The 23,212-nt window shown below is 40.8% G+C and overlaps 1 protein-coding gene across 1 annotated transcript; it reads left to right on the top strand.

Moving 5' to 3' along the window:
- Positions 1–7,880: 7,880 nt before the first annotated feature.
- Positions 7,881–19,491, top strand: DNAJA2 (DnaJ heat shock protein family (Hsp40) member A2). The gene is made up of 9 exons (XM_061469316.1): positions 7,881–8,077; positions 10,804–10,863; positions 12,042–12,265; positions 13,640–13,720; positions 14,048–14,181; positions 15,830–16,026; positions 17,742–17,886; positions 18,050–18,177; positions 18,697–19,491. The coding sequence occupies exons 1-9, from the start codon at positions 8,000–8,002 to the stop codon at positions 18,883–18,885; spliced, it is 1,236 nt and encodes a 411-aa protein (XP_061325300.1). The 5' UTR covers positions 7,881–7,999; the 3' UTR covers positions 18,886–19,491.
- The last annotated feature ends 3,721 nt before the right edge of the window (positions 19,492–23,212 follow it).

The raw sequence follows: 23,212 nt of genomic DNA, 5'->3' as shown, positions 1-23,212 counted from the left end.
TGACTTCATTCAGTCCAAGGACAAGTTCAGGACAAGGCTACTTCACACCATATTGAAGGTCTTAAATCTCAGCTGTTAGTTGCACTATACACCTCCTGATAAACTGAAACACTTTTTCCAAAGACAACTCCTATTAAAAACATTTTGCCTCGTAAGATTCCCAGTAAAACTGATACCTTCACATGAGAAAAAGAGGAAATCTGGACCTCATTCAGGAACTTAAATGATAGAAAGACCACAACAGAGCTAGCTGATTTTATTCAGCAGTGATTGTAATGATTTTTCCTTTTTTTCCAAAAATTTGATTTGTTTTTTAAATAAAATGATGGTTTTGAAATTAGGGAATTATTTTGCCAAAAATTAAGTGTATATTTGAGTTGTGAATAAATTTTGGTACTATTCATTCTTTGCTGTCTTTGCCAAAACTATTTTCACAACACCTTTGCTCGCTGCTAACATTCATGTAACTTACTTGTATCGAGCTCCTACTGCAATTAGCTCTGTAGTCCATAAAAATCTCACCAGAAGCACAGTTTTAGCACAAAAAAAAACCTCTTTAGAGTAACCAGCTGGAAACCCAGTGTTAAGACACGTATGGCTGCAAATACACAGTCTAAGACATTGCTTAGTACAATGCAAAGTACAAGACAAAGACAAGACATTGCTTAGTACAATATAAAAATCACAAAGAAATCAATGATATAGGTTCCAAGAAGCTGCAACTCAAATGGAGAAGGAAACTTCTTCCAAAGTCAATATTTAATACATGTATGTGAACACTTTTTTGCTTTGTATCTACACACGTTTTCAGCTTTTTTTTTACATTACTCATCCAGCTTTTACTGTTGGATAAACTGACAGTCCTTTAGAGGTTTCTCCTGAACTTATTAAAAAAAACTTTCCATCTTGCTAAAGACCAAATTCAGCTTTACAACATAACTTAGTACTTCATAACTTTAGCTCAGAAATTGTGCACCAAGCCAGTGTTGAACCTTTTGATTTATCTTGCTCTAGCTCACAGAGGAAGGTACCTGATCAAGAGTTTATTGGGAAGAGAAATGACAAAATTGATGATTTTCATCAGGGTGTCCTGGGTTCAGCAGTAGCAGTCATTTTTCTCCTTCTTACTAGCTGGTTCGGTGCTGTGTTTTTGACTTTCAGCCTGGGAACAACACTGATAACACCGATGGTTTTAGTTGTTGCTCAGTAATGTTTACTCTGACCAAGGACTTTCTGAGTCTCATGCTCTGCCATGGAGGAGGGGAAGCTGGGAGGAAGCAGAGACAGGACACCTAACCCAAACTAGCCAAAGAGGTATTCCATACCACAGCATGTCGTGCCCAGTATAGAAACTGGGGGCAGTTACCCAGAAGGGCTACATCACTCCTTGGGTCAGGCTGGGTATCAGTTGGCAGGTGGTAAGCGGTTGTATTCTCTTTCCTTGTTATTTCCTTTATCATTATTATTATTGGTGGTAGCAGTAGTGGTTTTTTGTTATACCTTAGTTACTGGGCTGTTCTTATCTCAACCCGTGGGAGTTAGATTGTTTCGATTCTCCTCCCCATCCCTCCAGAACCAGGGGCAGGAAGGGAGGGAGTGAGCAAGTGGCTGCATAACTCCGGGTTGCCAGCTGGGCTTAAACCATGACACAGGGACTGTAGTGACAGGACAAGGGGTAATGGGTTCAAACTTAAACAGGGGAAGTTCGAATTAGATATAAGGAGGAAGTTCTTTACTGTGAGGGTTGTGAGGCACTGGCACAGGTTGCCCAAAGAAGTGACAAATGCTCCATTGTTGACAGTGCTCAAGGCCAGGTTGGACAGAGTCTTGGGTGACATGGTCTACTGTGAGGTGTCCTTGCCCATGGCAGGGGGTTGGAACTAGATGATCTTAAGGTCCTTTCCAACCCTAACTATTCTGTGATTCTATGATCCCCTTGCAATTTTCAAAAAGGTCTACATAATACTAAACACTGTTGATCACACAGAAATCTCTTTAGTGAGAGGGAAATTAAACCTCTTTCCCTTCTCCCACATTGCTCTGTGATCTCCAACACCACATCCCAAAACCTAGATCCAAATTCAAAACACTCCACTTGCAAGAAAAAAAGATTTGCACATATCCTTCAGATGGAAAAATCTAGTAAAGCCTAACTGCCTGTGTAACTTGGCATTTAAAAATGTGGAACCCATAAGTTCTTGCTAACTAGAAGGAAAATCCCTTAAGCTATCTCCCTTCTCCTAAACTGATTCCTACAGTACAGTCTTCTCAGCTTGCTACCTGCCAGTGTTCCCCTCTTCACTGATATCTACTTTCATTTTAATGAAAAAATGCAAAGTGTTCTGTTAAAAGGAAGTTTTAGTCAATTCAGATTATATTTTTAACATATTATTTATAATATTCTATGTTTCTATCAGCTATGCTCAGTTAGGGTCGCAAGCAAATGACAGGCCCCTGACTAGGTTTCAGCATGAGATTCAGTTAATTGAGCAAGATGTGGAAAGCTACCGGACATGAAATGAGAAAATATCACTAGGAATTAAAAATAACATTATGAGATGGTGACAAAAGTCATAGACAGTGCTTTGAGGGTGGCTGGATCCCACAGGTGCTTAAGGGGCACTTACAGGAGAAATTAACAGATATGAGAGATGATTGGAAGGGACTACTACGGACCTTTTAGTGACATAAGTCATGCAAGGTCAACAGCACCTAAGTAACCATATCAGTAATACCATATAAGGCTGAGATTTTCTAAGTAACCCAAATCTGAGTACAGGTGTACAAAACTGGGACCAGTGGGGAATAAATAATTGTGGATGGGTTTAGGGTGGGTTGACTATCTGGGAGGAGACTGGGATGGAAAAACAGAGGTGTAAGGACAGCAAAAATGAGAGCCAAGAAAGGGCAAAAGGAATATGGTATGCAACTCGTGTTACTGGTGCTGTATGGAGGTACCTGTCAGGCAGCCCTGAGGTTCATCACTACAGCTGGGGCAGGACTATAAAATGAACCTGTTGTTCTGACTGTAACACAAACCTCCAGCCTGCTTCCCTGGTCAGAAGAACAGGGGCAGGGGCAGGCAGGCTGCTTTTCCTGACTAGCAAGGGGACAGCTGGATAGCATACAAGTCCTGGTTGTTGTACCTTCTACACCTGCCAGCAGACAGCTGCCCACTTCCTAACAGGCTCTTCAGTTAACTAGCCTTAAAATTCTCTAAAAGTTTCTGATTTTTTGTTCTTTAGTGGTTTGCTTTCTTTCCATAGTTATAAAACTCTATCAGACACTGTGCACAATACATCAACTGCCTTACTTGATGAAAGCTGATATCAAAAAGGTTCAAAGCAATGGCCATGTAGGCTCAGTAATTTGTTCAGAGCAACTGCATTATTTTTCATGAGTACTTAAAAAGAGCACTTTTTTAAAAATCTAAACTTGATTATATAGTATTAGATTTAAGCAGGAGTCGGTGCCACCTGCTTATGTTTTCATAAGACCATCTTAAACATGTAAAGTAACTTCATAAATAAACTTAAAGGAAGGGGTTATTTTTCTTTTGCAGTAACATGAAACAGATCCTTCCCATTCTCCAGTGATAAACATAATCAGTACTTACTTGTTTCTAAAGAGCTATTGTAAAATGCTTCATCTGAAAAATGAAATTCGTTTCATATACAGAATGCAAAAAAAGGTCTGAAATAAGAACTGAATTTGAATGATCCCTTTTAGTGCCTGTGTGAGGCCAAAACAGTACCACATAGAGCTGAGAATTGTGCAGTCCATTTAAAACCAAACTAAACTTTATATGACGACTGACTTTCATCACAGTGTGTAACAGTAGTATTAGAAACTGAATGAAAACCTCTTATCTGGAGGAGGAAGAGGAAAAATAATTAAAAAACAAAAAGACATACAGAAAGCCAAGGACAATTTGCAATTGTTAAGAAAAAAAGCGGGGGAGGACATACTGCTTCAGCTGCGTGCCTAACATGTTCTGTCGGTACAACCCACAAATCAATGGTAAACGCATTATGCAGAAAGAAAAATCTCTAACTTGCTATTCATCTGCATTTTAATTCAATAAAAAGGTAATCATCCAAGCTTGTGATTCTTTAGGTCCACTTCAAAATAAAACGTGGAATTTCATCCCAGAGGAGTTTTCTTATAATATACTGCATGGTTTGGTTGTGTAAAATCTAAAACAGGCCTGATGTGACAATATTTTGGCAAGGGAGAAGAAAGTATGCAAACACTGCTTTTGAACTGCCTCCCCCACTTGGGCTGAAGCTGATACACCAAATTTACCTATCATTACCACTACCCACACCAAATTTACCTATCATTACCACTACCCATCTATCTGGTGCTTCACATTCTGGCTTGCAAAGGAACTCCTCAGCTCACAGGACAGGTGTCTGAGCTGAATCATACTTTTGGTGAACTTCAACTGTACAGGAAGAGATATGAATGACACCCCATTGGTTTGAGTTAGCTCAACCTTCTCAGATCTTTAGATTTTTATTTTTTTTTAATATAAAGACACCTATAAATGCTATCCTATGATACTTTAAATACTGCTTATATCTGTCCTACTGAGTTTGCTCAGGTCCTGAAACTATAAGTCTGAATTGTAGGGCAAAGAAGTGCTCCTCCACACAATTCCTACCTGATTTCCCACTAAAACAAAAATCCTGTACAACAACAGAAAAAAAAAATGTTCTCTAGAAACGTATCAATCTGTAAGCGAGCACAATCCCACAGTCCAAAACAGTCAAGTCAGGTGTGTACGCCTGACAGTTCTTAGAGTAGATGAATTCAGATTTGCCAACATAAAAGATGAAGCCAAGTAGTACAGAACACAGCTAAACCAAATTGTGAAGCCTTATTGCCTTTAGCCACATAGGTTAAATCATGCAGTTACCAAATGCTGTATACACAGTCTCTGAAAAAAAAACCCCAAAGAAACATACTTCTTACGATTTATTTTTTTCTGTGCATATCTGAACCAGACTAGTAATCACAGTCCATGGGACTACCTTTCCAGTAGCTGTTCTCTGCCCTGCCACTAGCAGGGCAAAACTAGCCTTCCTTATCCTTTGAAGCTCTTGACTGCTGCCACACCTGCAACACCATAGGCATATATTACAGATGTCTACTGAATTTGATTATACCAGACTGAATAAACACAACAATGAAATTTAGGGCCTCATGAACACCAGGCTAGGAAGAAGCTAAGAAGTCACCAGCTTCAGAATGCATCTTTCAACACAGCCATTGCAACCGCAAGGGGTGTCAAAGAACTAGAAATGGAAAGTCCTTATTTAACAGGAAGAAGCTTTTGAGCACTCAGATCTCCTCCCTTCAGCAAGGGGAAGATTCAAATTTCTACCCCACAGATCCATTAATCACTTCAAAGAGCCTTTTCTGGTCTCTCACACACCTGGCCACCAATCTATCCTAGCAGACTTTCCTCATGGCTCAGGCTTGCTCATCTCCTCCTCCCCCTCTATTCCTCCTCAGGGAGCACCCTTCAAGAAGTATGTGCTGAGCTTGCCCACAGAGGGGGCAGGAAGCTGGTTTTCCTTGCGTATCGATTCAGAGACCCCACCCCATCTTCCTCAGCCAGGCACCTGCTGCAGCTCCAGAGCCTTCTGGCAGCCCCTGCCCAATGAGCAGCTCATGACCAAGAGACCACACTTGAGGAAAGCTTTGCAGCTGCTCTACTGGCCAGGCTCCAAGAGACAAATCTCTAATTAAACACAACCCAGCTTTTTATTTGCCTGATGAAAGTGGAGTCTAGCTAGGGCCCTGGGACTTTGTGCCTGTGAGTCACTTCAGGCCTGGCATGGGAACTAGTGCTTTAAGATCCCAGAGGTGGAGCAAAGGCAAACATGGAGCATATGGGTACCAACACTATTTGTAACTACCAAAGCCTTAGCAATACATCCTGAAGAAAAATGCATGGTGCTTGCGGTGAGGTGGCAGGCTGGCACAGGCCCTACAAACCTCAGTGACATACTTTGGGAGCCAGGAGAAGCCACACCGTTTGGACGGCTCTGGAGACACACGCAAGCAGTGGGATTTCAGGCTTCAAGATGACGGGGAAGAAAGCTATGCATCCTGTTCTCATGCACAGTGACCTTCTGTCGCCACGCTGGGTCAGCGGTAAGGGTGAGAGCCATGGCCCAGGACATGCAAGCACGCAGCCCCTCAAGCCTGCTCCCTCAGTCTGCCCCTTCCCTCTGCCCCTTCCCAGTACCTTCCTCCCACCCCTCCCCTAGGCTTCTTGAGACAAGGAGGCACAAAATGAAATACAAACCTTTGTAAATAAGTAGAATCAGTTCTAAGTAACATTAAGTTTGATGGCTTTGTAACTAGCAATGAAAAATAACTGAGGTGCATGTTTCACAGAAAAAAAAGAAATAGAGTGCAGCTAGAGCATATAATGAGAATCCTTGTATAAGATAAACCATTGTAGCTGATATAGTTTTAGGTCCTTATGACCTCAGTACAAAAATAAGTGTAAGAAAAACAGGATAGAAAAACAGGATGTGTGGATGAAGAGTATGTGAAACTAGCAGATGCCCAGGATGGGCTGCAGCTAAGCTACCTGTTAAATAGAAGGACAGAATGATTATGTCTGCAGTGTTAGAATCATAGAATCATAGAATAGTTAGGGTTGGAAAGGAAACTAAGATCATCTAGTTCCAACCCCCCTGCCATGGGCAGGGACACCTCACACTAAACCATGCCACTCAAGGCTTCGTCCAACCTGGCCTTGAACACTGCCAGGGATGGAGCATTCACAGCCTCCCTGGGCAACCCATTCCAGCGTCTCACCACCCTAACAGGAAAGAATTTCCTCCTTATATCCAATCTAAACTTCCCCTGTTTAAGTTTTAACCCATTACCCCTTGTCCTGTCACTACAGTCCCTAATCAGGAGTCCCTCCCCAGCATCCTTACAGGCTCCCTTCAGATACTGGAAGGCTGCTATGAGGTCTCCACGCAGCCTTCTCTTCTCCAGGCTGAACAGACCCAACTTTCTCAGCCTATCTTCATATGGGAGGTGCTCCAGTCCCCTGACCATTCTCACGGCCCTCCTCTAGACTTGTTCCAACAGTTCCATGTCTTTTTTAGGTTGAGGCCACCAGAACTGCACACACAGACTCCAAGTGAGGTCTCACAAGAGTAGAGTAGAGGGGCAGGACCATCTCCTTCGACCTGCTGGTCACGCTCCTTTTGATACAGCCCAGGATATTGTTGGCTTTCTGGGCTGCGAGCACACACTGCCTGCTCATGTTAAGTTTCTCATCGACCAGCACCCCCAGGTTTTCTTCGATGTTTCTGAACCAATCAAGCTGGTGTGAGCATTATCTACTGTGTGTGCTTCAAACACTGCCAGAAGTGATGAAGATTGTTGTAAGAAGTAAACGACTCTCAAAGGACCAGTACCACGTTGCTGTGTGCACATGAAAATAGACGTGGAATTATGTAAAGCAGTTCTCGGATGGTTAGTGAATATGTATGAGGGTTAATGAATATGCATGTTAAGCAACAATATAACCACAGTCTATTCGAGGTTCGGCTGAGACACTCTAGGAGGAGCGATCCCCCGTGTCTCCGGCGCCGCACTAAAGAATTCCTGCTTGGCAATTTAAGCTTTGTTGGCGAGCTCCTGGACATTTCCCCGAATCGTTCTCCCTTCAGCCACTGCCGCCCGCAGGCGCGGCCGTCACAGGTAGCAGTGCAAACCCCTGGCCTCCCTAAGCGCCCCCTGCCGCCCCGCGCTGGAACTGGGTCAGGTGCCCAAAGTGGGCCGAGGAGGTAGGGCCGCACCACCGGAAGGTGAAGAGGACGCGCGGGCTGGCTCCTCCCGCGTCGCGGCGTGGTGACGTAAGGCGTCTGCGTGTGACGTTACGGCGGCTTCGTCCTGCTCTCGGTCTCGCCGTCGTCGCTTCCAGGCTATCTCCGGCTCGCGCCCGTCGCCCGCTGTTGTCATGGCGAACGTGGCCGACACGAAGCTTTACGACATCCTAGGGGTGCCGCCCGGGGCCTCCGACAACGAGCTCAAGAAGGTGCGGGGAAGGGGCGGTGGCGGCGCCCGGGCAGAGCGGGCGGCAGCGCTGCGGGGAGGGTGGGTTCGCCGGACAGGGTCCCGCGGGACAGCTGAGGTGGGCGGTCCCAGGGCCGACCTGGTGAGCGGGGCCGAGGGATGGACCCGGCAGCGGGGACAGGGGTCCGAAAGCGGCGGCCTGCCCGGCTGAGGCCTTGGGGGGTGAGGGTGCGCCGCCGGGGGAAGGCGCCTGGGGCCGCTGCAGCCAGCCGAGGTAGGCCGCGCCGCGGGGCTGCTGGGTCCTGGTGGACGGCAGGCGCCGGCGGAGCGGGGTAGGCCGCAGGCAACGCCCGGAGGAGAGAGGACCGGCGGGAGAGGAGGCAGCGGGGTCCGCCCATGGCGCTGGCCCGGCACCGCTGGCGCCCGCTTGGCTTCGGGCGCCGCTCGCCCCGTCCCCGCAGTGCAGTGTCTTTTCCCAAGCAGTGAAGGCTGGGAGTAGTGGAGCCATTGTTTGCTCCATGTGTAGGCCTCGGTTGGTTTTCTTTTTGCTCGTGTATTTGATCCCTCCCTTGCGAAAGTGACTCGGGAAGGTAAACAAAGGAGCCAGGTGAAAACTTGGAGCTGGGGCATCAGAACAACAATTCCCTGAGTCTGTAGTGTAGAAAAAACTTTTTTTCTGGAAGGACTTAATGGCCATTTACACGTGAGGGAGGAGAATTAACTAGGCAGTTTACTAGCAGTGACCTGCTTCCGCTGATGGGTGGTGCTGATATTAACAACTATGCATTACCCATCATGCATGTAGCAGCCTAATTCGTGCAGGCGCGGGCAATAGCAGTGTTGAAATAGGGGGAAGGCATGCAGTGAGAGGCTGGTGCTGTATTATAAACACAGTCAAGTAGAACTTTTTTTTTTCCTTCTTGCTGAATTCTCTTGAAGGTATCCATGTCCTGTAAGAATGAAAAACTGACAGCAGTTTTCCACTCGGATAACTTGCACTGCTCAATATTAATTTGCTATAGATCAGGTATACCAAGGAATATAAGGTTTCCAACTGCCTGCAATGGCAAGAAGTTCATCTATTCTTATATATTTTAATCTATATGACAGTATAGAAAAGTGAAAACAAATAGGTAATGGGTCAGTCAAAAGAGGATGAGAAGTTAGTGAGTTTTAACTTTTATTGAAGTTGTTATGTTGTGCCAGTGTAGGTTGTTTCTGATTAATGGTGGCATCCTTTTGGGCATGATTAGTCTTAAGAATTTCTCTGAATTGGAATGCTGTTATCAGCAAAGACATGGGTGCTTGCTTTTCTTAAAATCAGCATGCAAACTCCTTTTTAACTGATTAGATAATGTTATGTAGGTTTTCACTTTAATTTTTAGGGTTTGGTGCAGGTTGTTTTTGGTTGTACAGAATCCTTAAAATCTGTGGGGAAACACATTTTTATTACAAAATATGTACATTTGTGGGAGATTATGTTCTGTTACTGGTGGGCAGTTTGTCCTGTAAGACCTATAATTTTTGGGTTTTGTGCTTACCATGATTTAGAATACTTTGCTTGTAATTGCAGTGTTCTGGGGTTTTATTAGTTCCTTATAAAACTACTTCTTGAATGCATGCAGACGTACAGAGTATTTCAAGATGATTAATAAAGAGAAGTAACTATGAAGATGCAAAAAAGGAATCTTACTTGTTCCAGTACAAAATGGAAACTTACGAGCTCTGTAAAGCTTTTTGTCTAAAGCTCTCTTAATGTTGTAGTTCTGAAGAGATAGTTTAGGTGCTCAGTTCTATAGAAATAAAGCTTTTGAAAAATCCATTCTAGGATCCATTGTAAGAACCGGTGTTTCAGTTGTTTGCAGTTTCATCAATGTAGCTTTTTTTATATGTGTAATTTAAAAACCAGACTGTATACCGTGTAATTTATTAATATCTATCCACTGATTGTTACTGGGGGATGTTGAGGTGGAGTGAGGGAAGAGCTGAGGTCTTTGCTGCCATAAACTCAAAGTGTAGAAAAAGCCTTTGCCTCTCCTGTTACTTGCTTTGATCCGCTAAAGCATAAGCAAAATGAATGAAGTACTGCTGTGGAGAAAGCAGTGGTCCTGAGAGTCAAAGAACTGGTCAGAAAAGAGCATTCTGAAAAATCTCTTCTTGAGACTGAGCTGCAATTCCTCCTACTGCTTTACAACAATGAAGTTAAATAAAAGCAGTGATCTGTACACTTCTGCACGTGTAACATATACTTAGTTCAGAGTGAGAATAAATCTTCAGTTATTGATAGGTAAGGAAGAATAAAATGCATGTTGGGAGGATTGACTGATAGGGTTCAATGAGGAGCTGAGGCAGCCATTTTGTTTTTAGTGTGTTGCTGTAATTGAGGTGAGAGCCAAATGGGTTGAAACTTAAATTGTATTGTAGATTTTGTGTAGCTTCTGTAGAGTAAGTAATTTTCATGAAAGTCCAATGTGATTCTTCCTGTAAGTTAATGAAGATAAGCAGGAAAACTACTTCTAGCTATTGTGTGATGTAGTTGTGTTTAAATGCAAGTGCAACTAATTTATGCATATAACAATGTCAGAATTTTTTATGTATGTCAGCATTTCAGTGTATGAATGATTTCAAAATGCAAATTTTCTGACTTTGCTTTATTAGGATTTTCTTTCTTCCCAAAGACACCACTGAGTTGTCAGCAAAGTACTGATTAATCAGTATTTAAACTACTTTTGTACCTCTTTCAACTAGGCATACAGGAAACTGGCCAAGGAATACCATCCTGATAAGAATCCAAATGCAGGAGACAAAGTAAGACTTCTTTTTTTTTTTAAACTCTTGATGCTTGCTATTACAATAGCATCCAAGGAACCAAATACAGGTGGTGTTACAAGTTGTTGAAAATATCTGTGAGAGGGAATGCAGTCTTGTCTGCTTCTTCCCAACCTCAAAAGCTACCAGCATACCTTGTGAAAAAATACAGCAGGTGACTGAGTCAGATTGGTTGAGGGAAAATTGTCTATCTTCATCTGCTGAGATGACGTTGGTTGGCATTGGCATCTACATAGGTATTTGGGAAAGATAGTCAGTTTTCCAGCCTTCCAGTGTCTGAAGGGGGCCTATAGGGATGCTGGGAAGGGACTCTTGATTAGGGACTGTAGTGGTAGGACAAGGGGTAATGGGTTAAAACTTAAACAGGGGAAGTTTAGATTGGATATAAGGAGAAAATTCTTTCCTGTTAGGGTGGTGAGGCGCTGGAATAGGTTGCCCAGGGAGGTTGTGAATGCTCCATCCCTGGCAGTGTTCAAGACCAGGCTGGACAAGGTCTTGGGTGATATGGTTTGGTGTGAAGTGTCCCTGCCCATGGCAGGGGGGGTTGGAACTTGATGATCTTAAGGTCCTTTCGAACCCTAACTATTCTTTGATTCTGTGATAACATGGAAGAATATATGTGTTGAGGTTCTAGAAACTGCTGCAGCATAAAACAAATAGATGTGTGGGGAGGTTGAATTAGATTTGTTATGCTAATATTAATTAAAAAATACCTATTAAGTTGACTCAACTGGTTCTCTAACAGAACTGATGTCTGATGGTTGTTTAGAAGTGAGCAGAGATGACTAAAAAGGTACTCATTTGGTCTGAGGACAAGCATATGAATGTGCATTTTAGTAGGTTGCACAACTGTTAGGCTGCAGTATTGTGTACTTGGGGATTTTCTAGTAGGATTTTTTTTGTTGTTGTTTGTAAGAAAACTGTCTTGTGCTAGGCACAGTAAAAAACAAAGTTTTGCCATAAAATGATGTATTTTATGATAAGAGGTAACACAGTAAGCCAAGACTTTTAAGTCTTGCATATTAGAATGAAGGTAGAAAACTGCTCTGTTGTATAACTTCCTAAACGGGTATTCATGCTGGGCAAGAAATGGTAGTAAACTGCTCTCTTGAAGTTCTAAATTATCATTCACTGTTTTGACTCTGTTCCTCTTCTAGTTCAAAGAAATAAGTTTTGCCTATGAAGTATTGTCAAATCCAGAGAAACGTGAGTTATATGATAGATATGGAGAACAGGGCCTTCGAGAAGGTAGTGGCGGAAGCAGTGGAATGGACGATATTTTCTCCCATATCTTTGGTGGTGGATTGTTCAATTTCATGGGTGGTCAGAGCAGAAGTCGTAATGGTAGAAGAAGAGGAGAAGATATGATGCATCCACTCAAGTAAGTATCTTGATGCTGCAATTTGTAATTTCAAGCTTTCCTGATCAGTACTTGACTCTGCTAATTATATTGTTTATATGCTTCATAGTTCAGATAATCTGTGGTCTGCACCTACTTCTCAGACCTACATGTCGTGTGTAGCCCAGAAGGCTGTCAGCTTGAGTAACTTACCCTTACAGGATACCTAATACTTTGCCTGGTTATTTGTATATACATTGTTAGCAGTATTTTCTTGGGTTTTCTCCTTAATTATGTTCAGAAATTTTAATCTGAAAAAGTATACAGCAATCAAGTATTGCTCATTAGCTGGATTCTTAGGAAAGCAAAGGTACTAAGGCTCTGGAAGTACTTAAGTTGACTTGCATTTATAGCATAATAGCAGCTGGAACTGAAGTATAACTGCATAATTAATGGAAAAGCATGTGTGGCTGATTTGGTTTGGTTTTTTTTGTTGTTGGTTGTTTTTTTTAGAGCCGTGCTTGAATATCATGTCTAATTGGGTTTTGTAGATCTCTGCTTACAGTCATGATTGGCTTTTTTGCCTGCTGATCAGGTCCTTTCTAAGTTCTTTCTGAGTAAAGCTTTATCTTTTTTGTGGTTGGCAAGCCATGCTTGGTAAAGTCTATTAACTTTCACATGCTTGCTTAGTTCAGTAGCTAGTACTGCATGCTATCTCATTACTTAGTTTTGGTTTTGTTGTTACCTGGCATCGATGTTTACAAACAACCTTTTCTCAATACATGGAGTTGAAATTTCTATCCACTAACAAATCAATTTAAGAGAAATACTAAATGGGCTCATAAATGTCTATCAATATACAAATGTTACTGGAGTTTGATAGTATATTCAAGAGCTTGTAAAAAATAGAAAGAAGAAACATGAACAGATCTAAAGAGTTGAGTGGCTGTAGGGACATGCTAAGCCCTCCCTTTTAAACTCTCTTGTGGAAAGCCCAATGCAATAGTAAGTATTCTGTATGTATTCTTATGTATGCATGCTGTAAATATTGTCACGACTGTCTTAGAGGGGTGGTTTTCTAACCTGCGTGGTAGAACAAACAAACAAAAAATCAACTGTGACTAATAAACCCAAAATTGCTAGATCAGCTGGTATCCTGTTGAGAAGCGCAGGCAATCCTGTCTGGTTTCTTCTGAAACTATGTTCAGAATTACATATGTATATTCGTATGCATGTTTTTAATGACTCCTTGTGAAAGCTGAAATGGTGCTTTAAAATTCTATTTTAATAGCAGATACAGTCTTTTTTATGAAGAAAATCTGTTTTTCTTTAAATTTGTCCTAGGCAACTGTTCTTATTACATGGGGAAAGTAAGTTGTTAAAATGATAATGTAGGAGAAATGCTTTATTTTGTAGAGTCTCTTTAGAAGATCTGTACAATGGCAAGACAACTAAACTACAACTTAGCAAGAATGTCCTTTGTAGTGCTTGTAATGGGTAAGTTTGTTTAGAGTTTCGAGTTCTCTGGTTACTTTGTTTTCATATAGTGTAATGAAGCATCTCCTATTTCAGATCTCTGTTGGTATTTGACTCACTAGAGCCTGCTTTCAAACCAGAAAATTGTTGAGCTTGAGTAGTATTGTTGATGGAACTGGAACTATTCAAGGGCTTTTTCTGAGGGGGGGAAGCAGGGAGGAAAGAACCTAAATTATACTTGGCAGTACTATTAGGCATGTTTAACCTACTGATGTAGGGGTTTTTTTGGTCCTGTATTTCGGGGCAAGGGGAAGTTACTTTTCATGCAACTGGTGCTTTCTATTCTAGGCAGGGAGGGAAGGCTGGAGCCGTTCAGAAATGTAATGCTTGCCGGGGTAGAGGTGTACGTATCATGATCAGACAGCTGGCTCCTGGAATGGTTCAGCAGATGCAGTCTGTATGTTCTGACTGCAATGGAGAAGGTAGGACAAGCTATTCTGTGTTACTAAATACATTTACTTGGATTCAACCTCCTGGTTAAATCTCAGGAGGAATATATCCAGGGCCATGTTGCTCCCATCTAATCAGTTAGGTCTCAGTCTGATGTCAACATGGAGAAATCATTTTACTTGGAAGAACAGCAAGAATTACAGTTTTTAACATACTGAAAAGCAGTCTGGAAGCTTGAACAGTAAGGGTTAAAACCACTTATATATTAATATTACTTATTGTTACTACTGTTACAGTAAAACCCAAGATCTTATTTTAGAAACTATCTTTTTGTGGTCTCCTTACATCCAAGGACAAGTTTAAGCTTGAAAATGGAAACTTAAAGTTGGATTTTAGTTTCTTCAAATTCAGAAGATACTTTTTTCTGAATTGGGTGTGTTTGGGGGAACTAGTTCAGCACGTGATCTGCACTGTGCAATTCCTTTTTTACATCTTCTGCAATTTGCCACATTGTGGGTGATTTTACTCTTCACACTACTCAGAAGTTAGAATTGTGTTTTCTGACTACTCAAAACATTTCATAAAAGATGTTGTCTTTGACTGTCTTTTTTTACAGTTTACCTAACCTGCATATTTAGTAGTTTCAACTGCATCATAATGTATTGCTTTGTTTCACAGAAAGGTGGTTTAAGCTGGCAGGTTTAATGTTTTAAGCGGAGTGCATCTGCTTCTGGCACTTCAAGCAGTGTTGGTTGTGTACTGAAACTGCATGGTGCATGTGGCTTCATATTTTGGTTACTCTGTAGAAAGCCAATTGCTTACTTGAAAAATAAAGATGAGGCAGAACGGAGAATTTAAGCTATTCTGCTGGTCATTTTTCAGTTTGGAAAAAGTAACTGCCTTGCTAGAGGTGACAGACAGTGTGAAAAACTGTTCAGTTTTAAGAGTATAAAAGTCAGCTTCATTATGTGTCAGAAAGTGTTAGATCCCTTCCATGGGAAAACTTTAATATTATGCTTTTGCATGAAACTGATGTGACCACGGATCTTGCCCACATTTTGCATGCAAGCCTCTCTACTTCTGGTAACTTCATCTCCATAGTATGTGGTGGTGGTATACTGGAAAATGGGACTATCAGTGAACAGAACCTGATAATCCTTTTTTTGACTGTTAACAAGACTGGAACTAAGCTTCTTAAATTCATTGAAAGAACTTGGAATTTATTGTGACTTTTAAGGGGGAGGGGAGGTGCTTCAGTTTGGTTTTGGCTTCATCCTTTCTTTTATAGCTGTCATCCTCTAGCATAACAATGAATGGAAAAGTAGGTGGTTTTTAAGAGCTGTAAGTTGAATGGCAAGGATACTGGAGTTAAATTCAGACTTAAGGAATACTAGAAGCAGTAGGCAAAGTCTTGTTTTGCCTTTCTATAAAGCACTCTCACTTTTCAAACTTAGTATATCTGTATTTCTTCCCTGTCACCCCATTTGTATTTTAATTCCCCCTCTCCCAGACAGGGTAAATTGAGCTTGGCTTTCCTCTTGTGAGGAATTCATAAAACATCTGAATCACTAGTTGTGTTGCATGTTGCATGAATTCCTTGGCCTACTATAAAGCAGTTTCTTTTCAGAATCAGATTCAGTTGTGTGGAAATCTCCAAATGCAAAATTTGTCATTCTTTAGGTGAAGTAATTAATGAAAAAGACCGCTGTAAAAAATGTGAAGGGAAGAAGGTGATCAAAGAGGTAAAAATACTTGAAGTCCATGTAGACAAAGGCATGAAGCATGGGCAAAGAATTACATTCAGTGGAGAAGCAGATCAGGCTCCAGGTGTGGAACCAGGCGATATTGTCCTCTTACTCCAAGAAAAGGAGAATGAGGTAATGCTTTTGAGTTTGTATTTTAAATGCCTTTTATCTTAGTCCTCAATATTAATGTAGATGGATGTTCCTTTAAAATAATTAATATAGTTGCAGCTATGGGAGAGATGGTGAATAGCTTTTAATAGATTTATAGCTAGTAACATGGTTTTCATGGTGAGCCAGGAAAACTTTGCAAATCTATAGCCAGAGTGCATGCAGATTCTGGTGTTTCCTCATGCTAATAAAAGGTAGCTTTCTCAGATCAGCTCAGGCTGACTTTGATACAGTGGACATTGTGAAGAGCCATTCAGGATGTTACCTTCAATGTGCTTTGCTTTTGACACTAACAAATGCTAAGTGTTGCTTTGTTTTCAGTGTCTTGTGACATGGCAAGGAACTCCTTTTAAAATCCTCAGATGGTCCTTTCTGTCTCTGCTATTGTGGTTCTGGAAATACATCAGAGTGGTGATGTTACTGATTTGCCTTACTGAACAAGGAAACGTGATTATTTTATACTAGTTTGTTAAGGCTTATGCTTACTATATTCTGTAGTATCTACACAGCACTTTTGAAATAAGTACTGCAAATTACCTTTTCCTGTGTTAAGACTCCCTTAGGGCAGAGTTGAGGTGACTGCTGCTGCTTTGCTTTTTTTTTTTTTTTTTTCTTTTCCTTTTTTTTCTGATGCTTTTGTTTAGAAAGGCCAGGTATAACTATGACAAAATAAGAAATTATGTTATATTCTGGAAAAAATGTTGAACAGAATAGTGGTGTTGGGAAATTCTGTTGTGACAAATAGCATTGAGTGCAAATTTAAATTCCAGTCATGTATTAAGGATATAATGTTGGTTATGTGAAAATTAGGTATTTGTAAGCTTTTCAGACCTGTGTCAAAGACTGCTGATTTGCGTTAGTTTTGCACAGCTCTTTACACGTTTCTCTTGTCTGTAATATGGGTTGAAATATGTCATTGCAGTTGATTTTGACTATGATAAGGGAAAGACCATCTGTAAGCATACAGAACAGTCAAAGGTTCATGATGGCATCAGACTCCACATGGTAGATGCCACTTCTGTTTTAGTCTTCTACTGCACTACATCTAGTTTTACAGTATTAACAGTTCTGAAAAATACCATAACTTGTCATATTGAGTTAAGTTAGTCTGACTTTTAGTGAAGCTTTCAGTGTTCTTAATTTCCCTTGATGCTGGGAGTCATGGTTCTGCCAGTGGATGAAGCTTGGATTTACTCTGATAAAGACTCCTAAGTGATACGGCTTAAAGACTGCTTATGACAGCTGTGGACTAATTGATCAAAGGCCTGCTGTAGATGAAGCTAGCTGAAGCAGATATGAATGATAACTGGTTAGATGTTGAGAAACAAAGATGTGGATTTTGTACTCCAGTGAAGGGCAAGTGATGTCAAACTGGTTTAATTTTTGTTTGTAGATGGCTTGTATGGAAGATCTTGGGGTTAAGAGAGCACTGCTGCTGTACTGGCTTCTTTGTTTGATTTGAACCTTACTTCATACTGTGTAGTATGGCTTGCCTTATCTTGGATGACAAGGATCAGGCAGAAACTTCCCAAGAATGCTGTGCTGTTTGAATTAACAGAATCAAGTTAACTTTGTACAAAGGCTGTTGCTCTGGCTCTGAATTTTAAGAATAAATAATAAATCTCTTGGGGATATGATTATGGTACTAGAAAATGCATCCCCAGATTTTTTTGTTGTAGGTGTTCCAGCGGGATGGGAATGACTTGCATATGACACACAAGATTGGTCTAGTTGAAGCACTGTGTGGATTTCAGTTCACGTTTAAGCACCTTGATGGACGTCAAATTGTGGTTAAATATCCTCCTGGAAAAGTAATTGAACCAGGTAAGCTTGATCTGATGAGGCTTCTTTAACTATGCTTTTGTGATTCTTTAGAACTTAATCCCGTTCTTTTTGTCCTGTTAACTGAACCTAGACTAGAGAAATTAAGAAGATTGTATAAAGAATTGTTCTGAAGAGCCCTTGCTTACTTCTCTTTGAATTGCAGGTTGTGTTCGTGTAGTCAGAGGTGAAGGAATGCCACAGTATCGCAATCCTTTTGAGAAAGGCGATCTTTACATTAAATTTGACGTTCAGTTTCCCGAGAATAACTGGATTAGCCCAGAAAAGCTTTCAGTAAGTAGTTTTACAGGCACAGATGCCATAAAGGTCTTATTTGACAGTGTGTACAAAGCGTGTGTGGGATACCTCACATGCTTGCTTTCAGTGCTTAAATTTACATGCAAGTATAGTTCTTTCACCATAGTTTATGGGCAACACATAACTTGAACATACCCATTGAAATGTTGATTTATGGAAGCTGTGTTTTAAGTGCTGTACAGATGCAAGGCAAACGAGGGCAGGAGGAAGAATCTTCCTGCTGGTGTGTGGAAAGTTTTCAGAATGCAACTGTATTTACTGATTGCACCTTCTGTTGGTGATACATGGAGCTGTGGGTTTTCCTTAAATGGTGTCTTCCAGTTGATACAAATACTATTGGTAATTTTTAGTAAGTATACCTGTCAGGTTTTATATCGGCTTATTATTTCTAAACCAAACCTACAGTGAGGGGAAGTCTTGAAGTTCTGGGAAACTGGCCGCTTTATTTTAGCAGTTGTACATGCAGTACTGAATACACTTCTTCTTTTGGGGCAGGAACTTGAAGATCTTCTGCCAGCTAGACCAGAATTTCCCAATGTAATTGGTGATGCAGAAGAGGTAGATCTTCAGGAATTTGATACCACTCGTGGTTCAGGTGGTGGCCAGAGACGTGAAGCTTATAATGATAGTTCTGATGAAGAAAGCAGCCATCATGGACCTGGGGTACAGTGTGCCCATCAGTAAACGTTTGTCTAAAAAGTTGCACAAGGATTTTATTTCAAATTTTGCCTGACTTGTTTTCAGCAATCCAGCTGGATTGTATAAGTAATCCAGATGAACCAATGGACATCTGTTGCTGTATGTGTAACTTTTAAATTGGTCTATAGTATCTACAGAGTGTAATTTAAACTAACCACAAGCTTACATTTTCATTTTGAGTGTGTAGCAGAATAAAGCACTTGAAAGGAAGACAAGACTCCTTTTCACATGGGTTTTAAGTTTGGCTTCATATCTGTGCTTGATTTTTACCAGTTTTGTGTAGAATTTAAGTTTCATTTTTAAATTCAAACTCTACATTGTAAAGTTTGTGTACAATTTGTCCTGAGGCTTGGTATTTGGCTGCACCTGCATAAGCTGCTACAAATAGAATAAAGAATTTCATAGCCTGTATCTATTATCTTAGATGCATGGTAAATGGGCTTTGCACATAATGGGTTTAGAGCTGACTGGGAACAATGGAAGAGTAAATTAGAAGTGGTTGTAAGTTTGGGGTTTGGTTTGGTTTTTTTTTTTTCTACCATCTTGTGAACGGTTTCTGAAATTAAATAAAAGCAGTTGGTGTATAATATATTTCTTTTGCCTTGTAGCTCTTACTTTTCCAGTGGCTGTAACTATCTTGTGTGTAAAGAGACTGTGTAGATGCTAGACATTTTAGAAACAGAGAGGCTGAAATTGCTGTAAGATGGTGTTGCAGTTAGATAACTATGTGCCACATGTAAAAGTCTGGAACTAAGATATGACTAAATGGGCACAGGAAGGCTGCAGCCATGTCCCTTTTGTATGTCGAAAACACAAAGATATCTGAATTCAGTCAGAGGATAACAAAACTTGTAGTCGTCTTGTAAATGAAGATGATTAAATCCCAACATAATGGTGACTTTCTCTTAGGCTTTGCATCCCATTCAAAGCCTGCTTCAGCCTGACTTCCTAGAGGAATGTTTCTAGTTTTCAAAAGTCTTTGCAAAAATGAACATGACACTTGACAACTTGTGGATACAATAATGCAGTTCTTGAAGAGATGAACATTAGTATTGTACTTGACAAAAAACTTTGACCTGGAAACATACTGAATGTAGTGGGATTTGTTACTTTTCCAATAGTTTGCACTTTTGTTTGAACTCAAGACACTAAGCTCTCCAGTTCAGTTCTTTTTTACGTGCTTTTAATTTGTAAAAATAACATAACAAAGCAAAAATATGACCTTACCATGTAGAGTTACTTACCTAAACATTTAGTTACAGTGTTAAGGAACTCTGCACAAATGTTGGTTGGTAAGCTGCTTCTCTAATGAGTTTTCTCTCTGTTGAAGTGAGGAATTTGGAAGATGCCTCTGCTTTTCTTTACAAATATGAAGTGTGACTCGTTTAGTATTGCTCAGAGTTGTTGACTTTTACCAGTTAGGTTGGAGGGACAAACTCGCTAAGTGTTTCCATGTGCTTGGATAGGCATTGGTAATTGAGTGTTGCTGAACATCCTTGTTATAGACTCTAAAACAAGCAAGAATAAATTCTGTTTGACCTGTATTTCAGTATTGACTTCTTATGCTGTGGCATTCTCATCTAGTGAATCTCTCTTTGAATTTATTAAAACTTCAGGTTGCTTTTCATAAGATTATTGTCACATACTACTTCTTTATCCTGATTTACTTACCAAAGAAGGCATCTTAATCTGTAAAGATTAAAGCAGAGAACAGGCGTTTTGATTAAGTAGTAGGATTTACCTCCCTGGAAAACAGAGTATGTGCTCTGAACTTACCACCTTACATTAAACATTCGTCTTTTCAGGAATATATGTAATATATATACCAGGCTGCATCAAAAGGAGTGTGACCCAGCAGGTTGAAGGAGGTGATCCTGCCCCTCTGCTCTGCTCTGCTCTTGTGAGACCCTACTTGGAGTACTGTGTGCAGTTCTGGTGTCCCCAGCATAAGAAGGATGTGGAGCTCTTGGAGCAAGTCCAGAGGAGGGCCACAAGGATGATCAGGGGCTGGAGCACCTCCCATATGAAGACAGGCTGAGAAAGCTGGGGCTGTTCAGCCTGGAGAAGAGAAGCTGCGTGGAGACCTCAGGGCAGCTTCCAGTACCTGAAGGGGGCCTGTAAGGATGTTAGAGAGGGACACTTCATTAGTGACTGTAGCAGTAGGACAGGGGGTGATGGGTTTAAACTGAAACAGGGAAAGCTCAGGAAGAAGTTCTTTACTGTGATGAGTGTGGTGAAGTGCTGGCACAGGTTGCCCAGGGAAGTGGTAAATGCTCCATTGCTGGCAGTGTTCAAGGCCAGGTTTGGCAGAGCCTTGGGCAACATGGTTTAGTGCAAGGCATCCCTGCCGTTGGCATGGGGGTTGGAACTAGATGGTCTTAAGGTCCCTTCTAACCCTAACTATTCTATGATTAGTGGTAACCTTTTGGCTAGCATGCTGAAATGAAGAGGTATACAACATTAGTCAAGCTGTTTCAGTTCTGAGATTACATCAACCTAGGCTCCTCACAGTAACGTCTTTCAGTGACTGGTGACTGTTCTTCAGAGTTGCCCTTACTGTAGAGATCTGCTCTGTCAAGAAGGTATCCCTTTACGAAGTTGAATTGTGAAAAACTTGATGTGTCTTGATTTCAGTATTTGTTGCCAGTAATATACTACTACACTTATTAATGCTTTAGTAATTTGCTGATGGCATTTAATGCTTAACATAGCTACCAATACTTTAACTGGGCTATCATGACTGCTATGAATAATCAAACACTAGTTGAGTGTTCTCAGTTGTAAAGAGCTGCAACTGAAGTACTTATGGTAGAGGTGGCACTATAAACAGAAGAGCGTTCTATATGTGGGGAGAAGAAAATGTGATCACCAGAGCTGTATTAGAACCATTTTTTAGTGGACAATTAGTCTTTAATATTGATCTCAAGAAGCTAAAAGGGGGGATGACACCAACCCACACCCAAAAATAACCCAAAACAGACTTGAAGTCTTGTCCAACTCATTTTGTGACACCTCTTTTAGCATATACAGTGATGTAAATGGACCTAAATGTGACTTACAGAAAGTCTGATGGGTCCTCTTAAGTGCATTTAATTTACTAAGGTGTTCACGCTGCACAGTTACACATAAAATACAGTTGTGTGGTTCTTGTTCACGTAAAAGAGGAGACTATATTCTGAAAATAAAGTTTGCAGAGAAGTTAGAAGTAATCAGTGGAAGAAAGATAACTATTGCTTAAAGAAAAATAAAACACCATGCCACAGACCTCTTCCTATGCAGCAATTGCTCCCTCATCAAAATATGATGTAATAGGAAAACTGTATTTTGATTATTAGCATATAACCTTCCACGATAGCCTTAGGCTGATGCAAATACAAAGTTCAAGCAGTCACTGTAAAGGAGATGTAGGGCATTTAATTGTATGCTTACCAAATTTCAAAGGACCAAATGGGGTTCTAGAGGCTTACCTAGCTTGGTGATAATTCAAAAGAATGACTTCAGCTGTTAGAAGAATCCTTGTGCTTCATTACAGTGCACATCATATGAACCTGCCCAAGTATCAGTACTGTGCTGCCATTTTGATTACCTTGAAAAGTTAAATCCATTCATCTTGAAATGTTCATTTGCAGTAATCAAAAGCTGATGCCAGACTAATGTGATGCTCTTATCAATTTAATGGAAAATGGGTGTTACTTCAGATTAACCTACTGAGTTAGTTAAGAGTAACTTCATAAATGTACTGTAAATTTCAGGTATAATCTGATTGAGAGGTTTATTCCTGTATTTTCTGGTTATCAAGTGAGAGCAGACTTTTAATCTATGTTTAATAGTGGTTTTAACTTCATGTTCTTTACCAGTTTTGCTTTCCATGCCTCAGGAAGCTTTCTTTTTTCCCTCCTTGTTTGAAACTTGTGATCTCTGTTTCCTTATGTGGACCAAGGGTGGAAGCAGAAAAGAAGAAAGACTAATCTAGATTTAATTCTGAAAGTAATGGAATCACAGAGTGGTTAGGGTTGGAAAGGACCTTAAGATCATCTAGTTCCAGCCCTCCTGCCATGGAACTACACTAAACCATACCACCCAAGGCTCTGTCCAGCTTGGCCTTGAACACTGCCAGGGATGGAGCATTCACAACTTCCCTGGGCAACACATTCCAGTGCCTCACCATCCTCACAGTAAAGAAATTCTTCCTTATATCTAACATAAACTTCCCCTGTTCAAGTCTGAATACATTACTCCTTGTTCTATCACTACAGTCCCTAATGAAGAGTCCCTCCCCAGCATCCTTATAGGCCCCCTTCAGATACTGGAA

Source organism: Pezoporus flaviventris, unplaced genomic scaffold (genome assembly GCF_033815535.1).
Source record: "Pezoporus flaviventris isolate CSIRO_AGI_PZ_B2104156 unplaced genomic scaffold, CSIRO_AGI_Pfla_v1 ptg000056l, whole genome shotgun sequence".
Taxonomy (NCBI): domain Eukaryota; kingdom Metazoa; phylum Chordata; class Aves; order Psittaciformes; family Psittacidae; genus Pezoporus; species Pezoporus flaviventris.
Note: the sequence above shows the minus strand (reverse complement) of the source record. Positions and strands in the feature narration are given on the sequence as shown.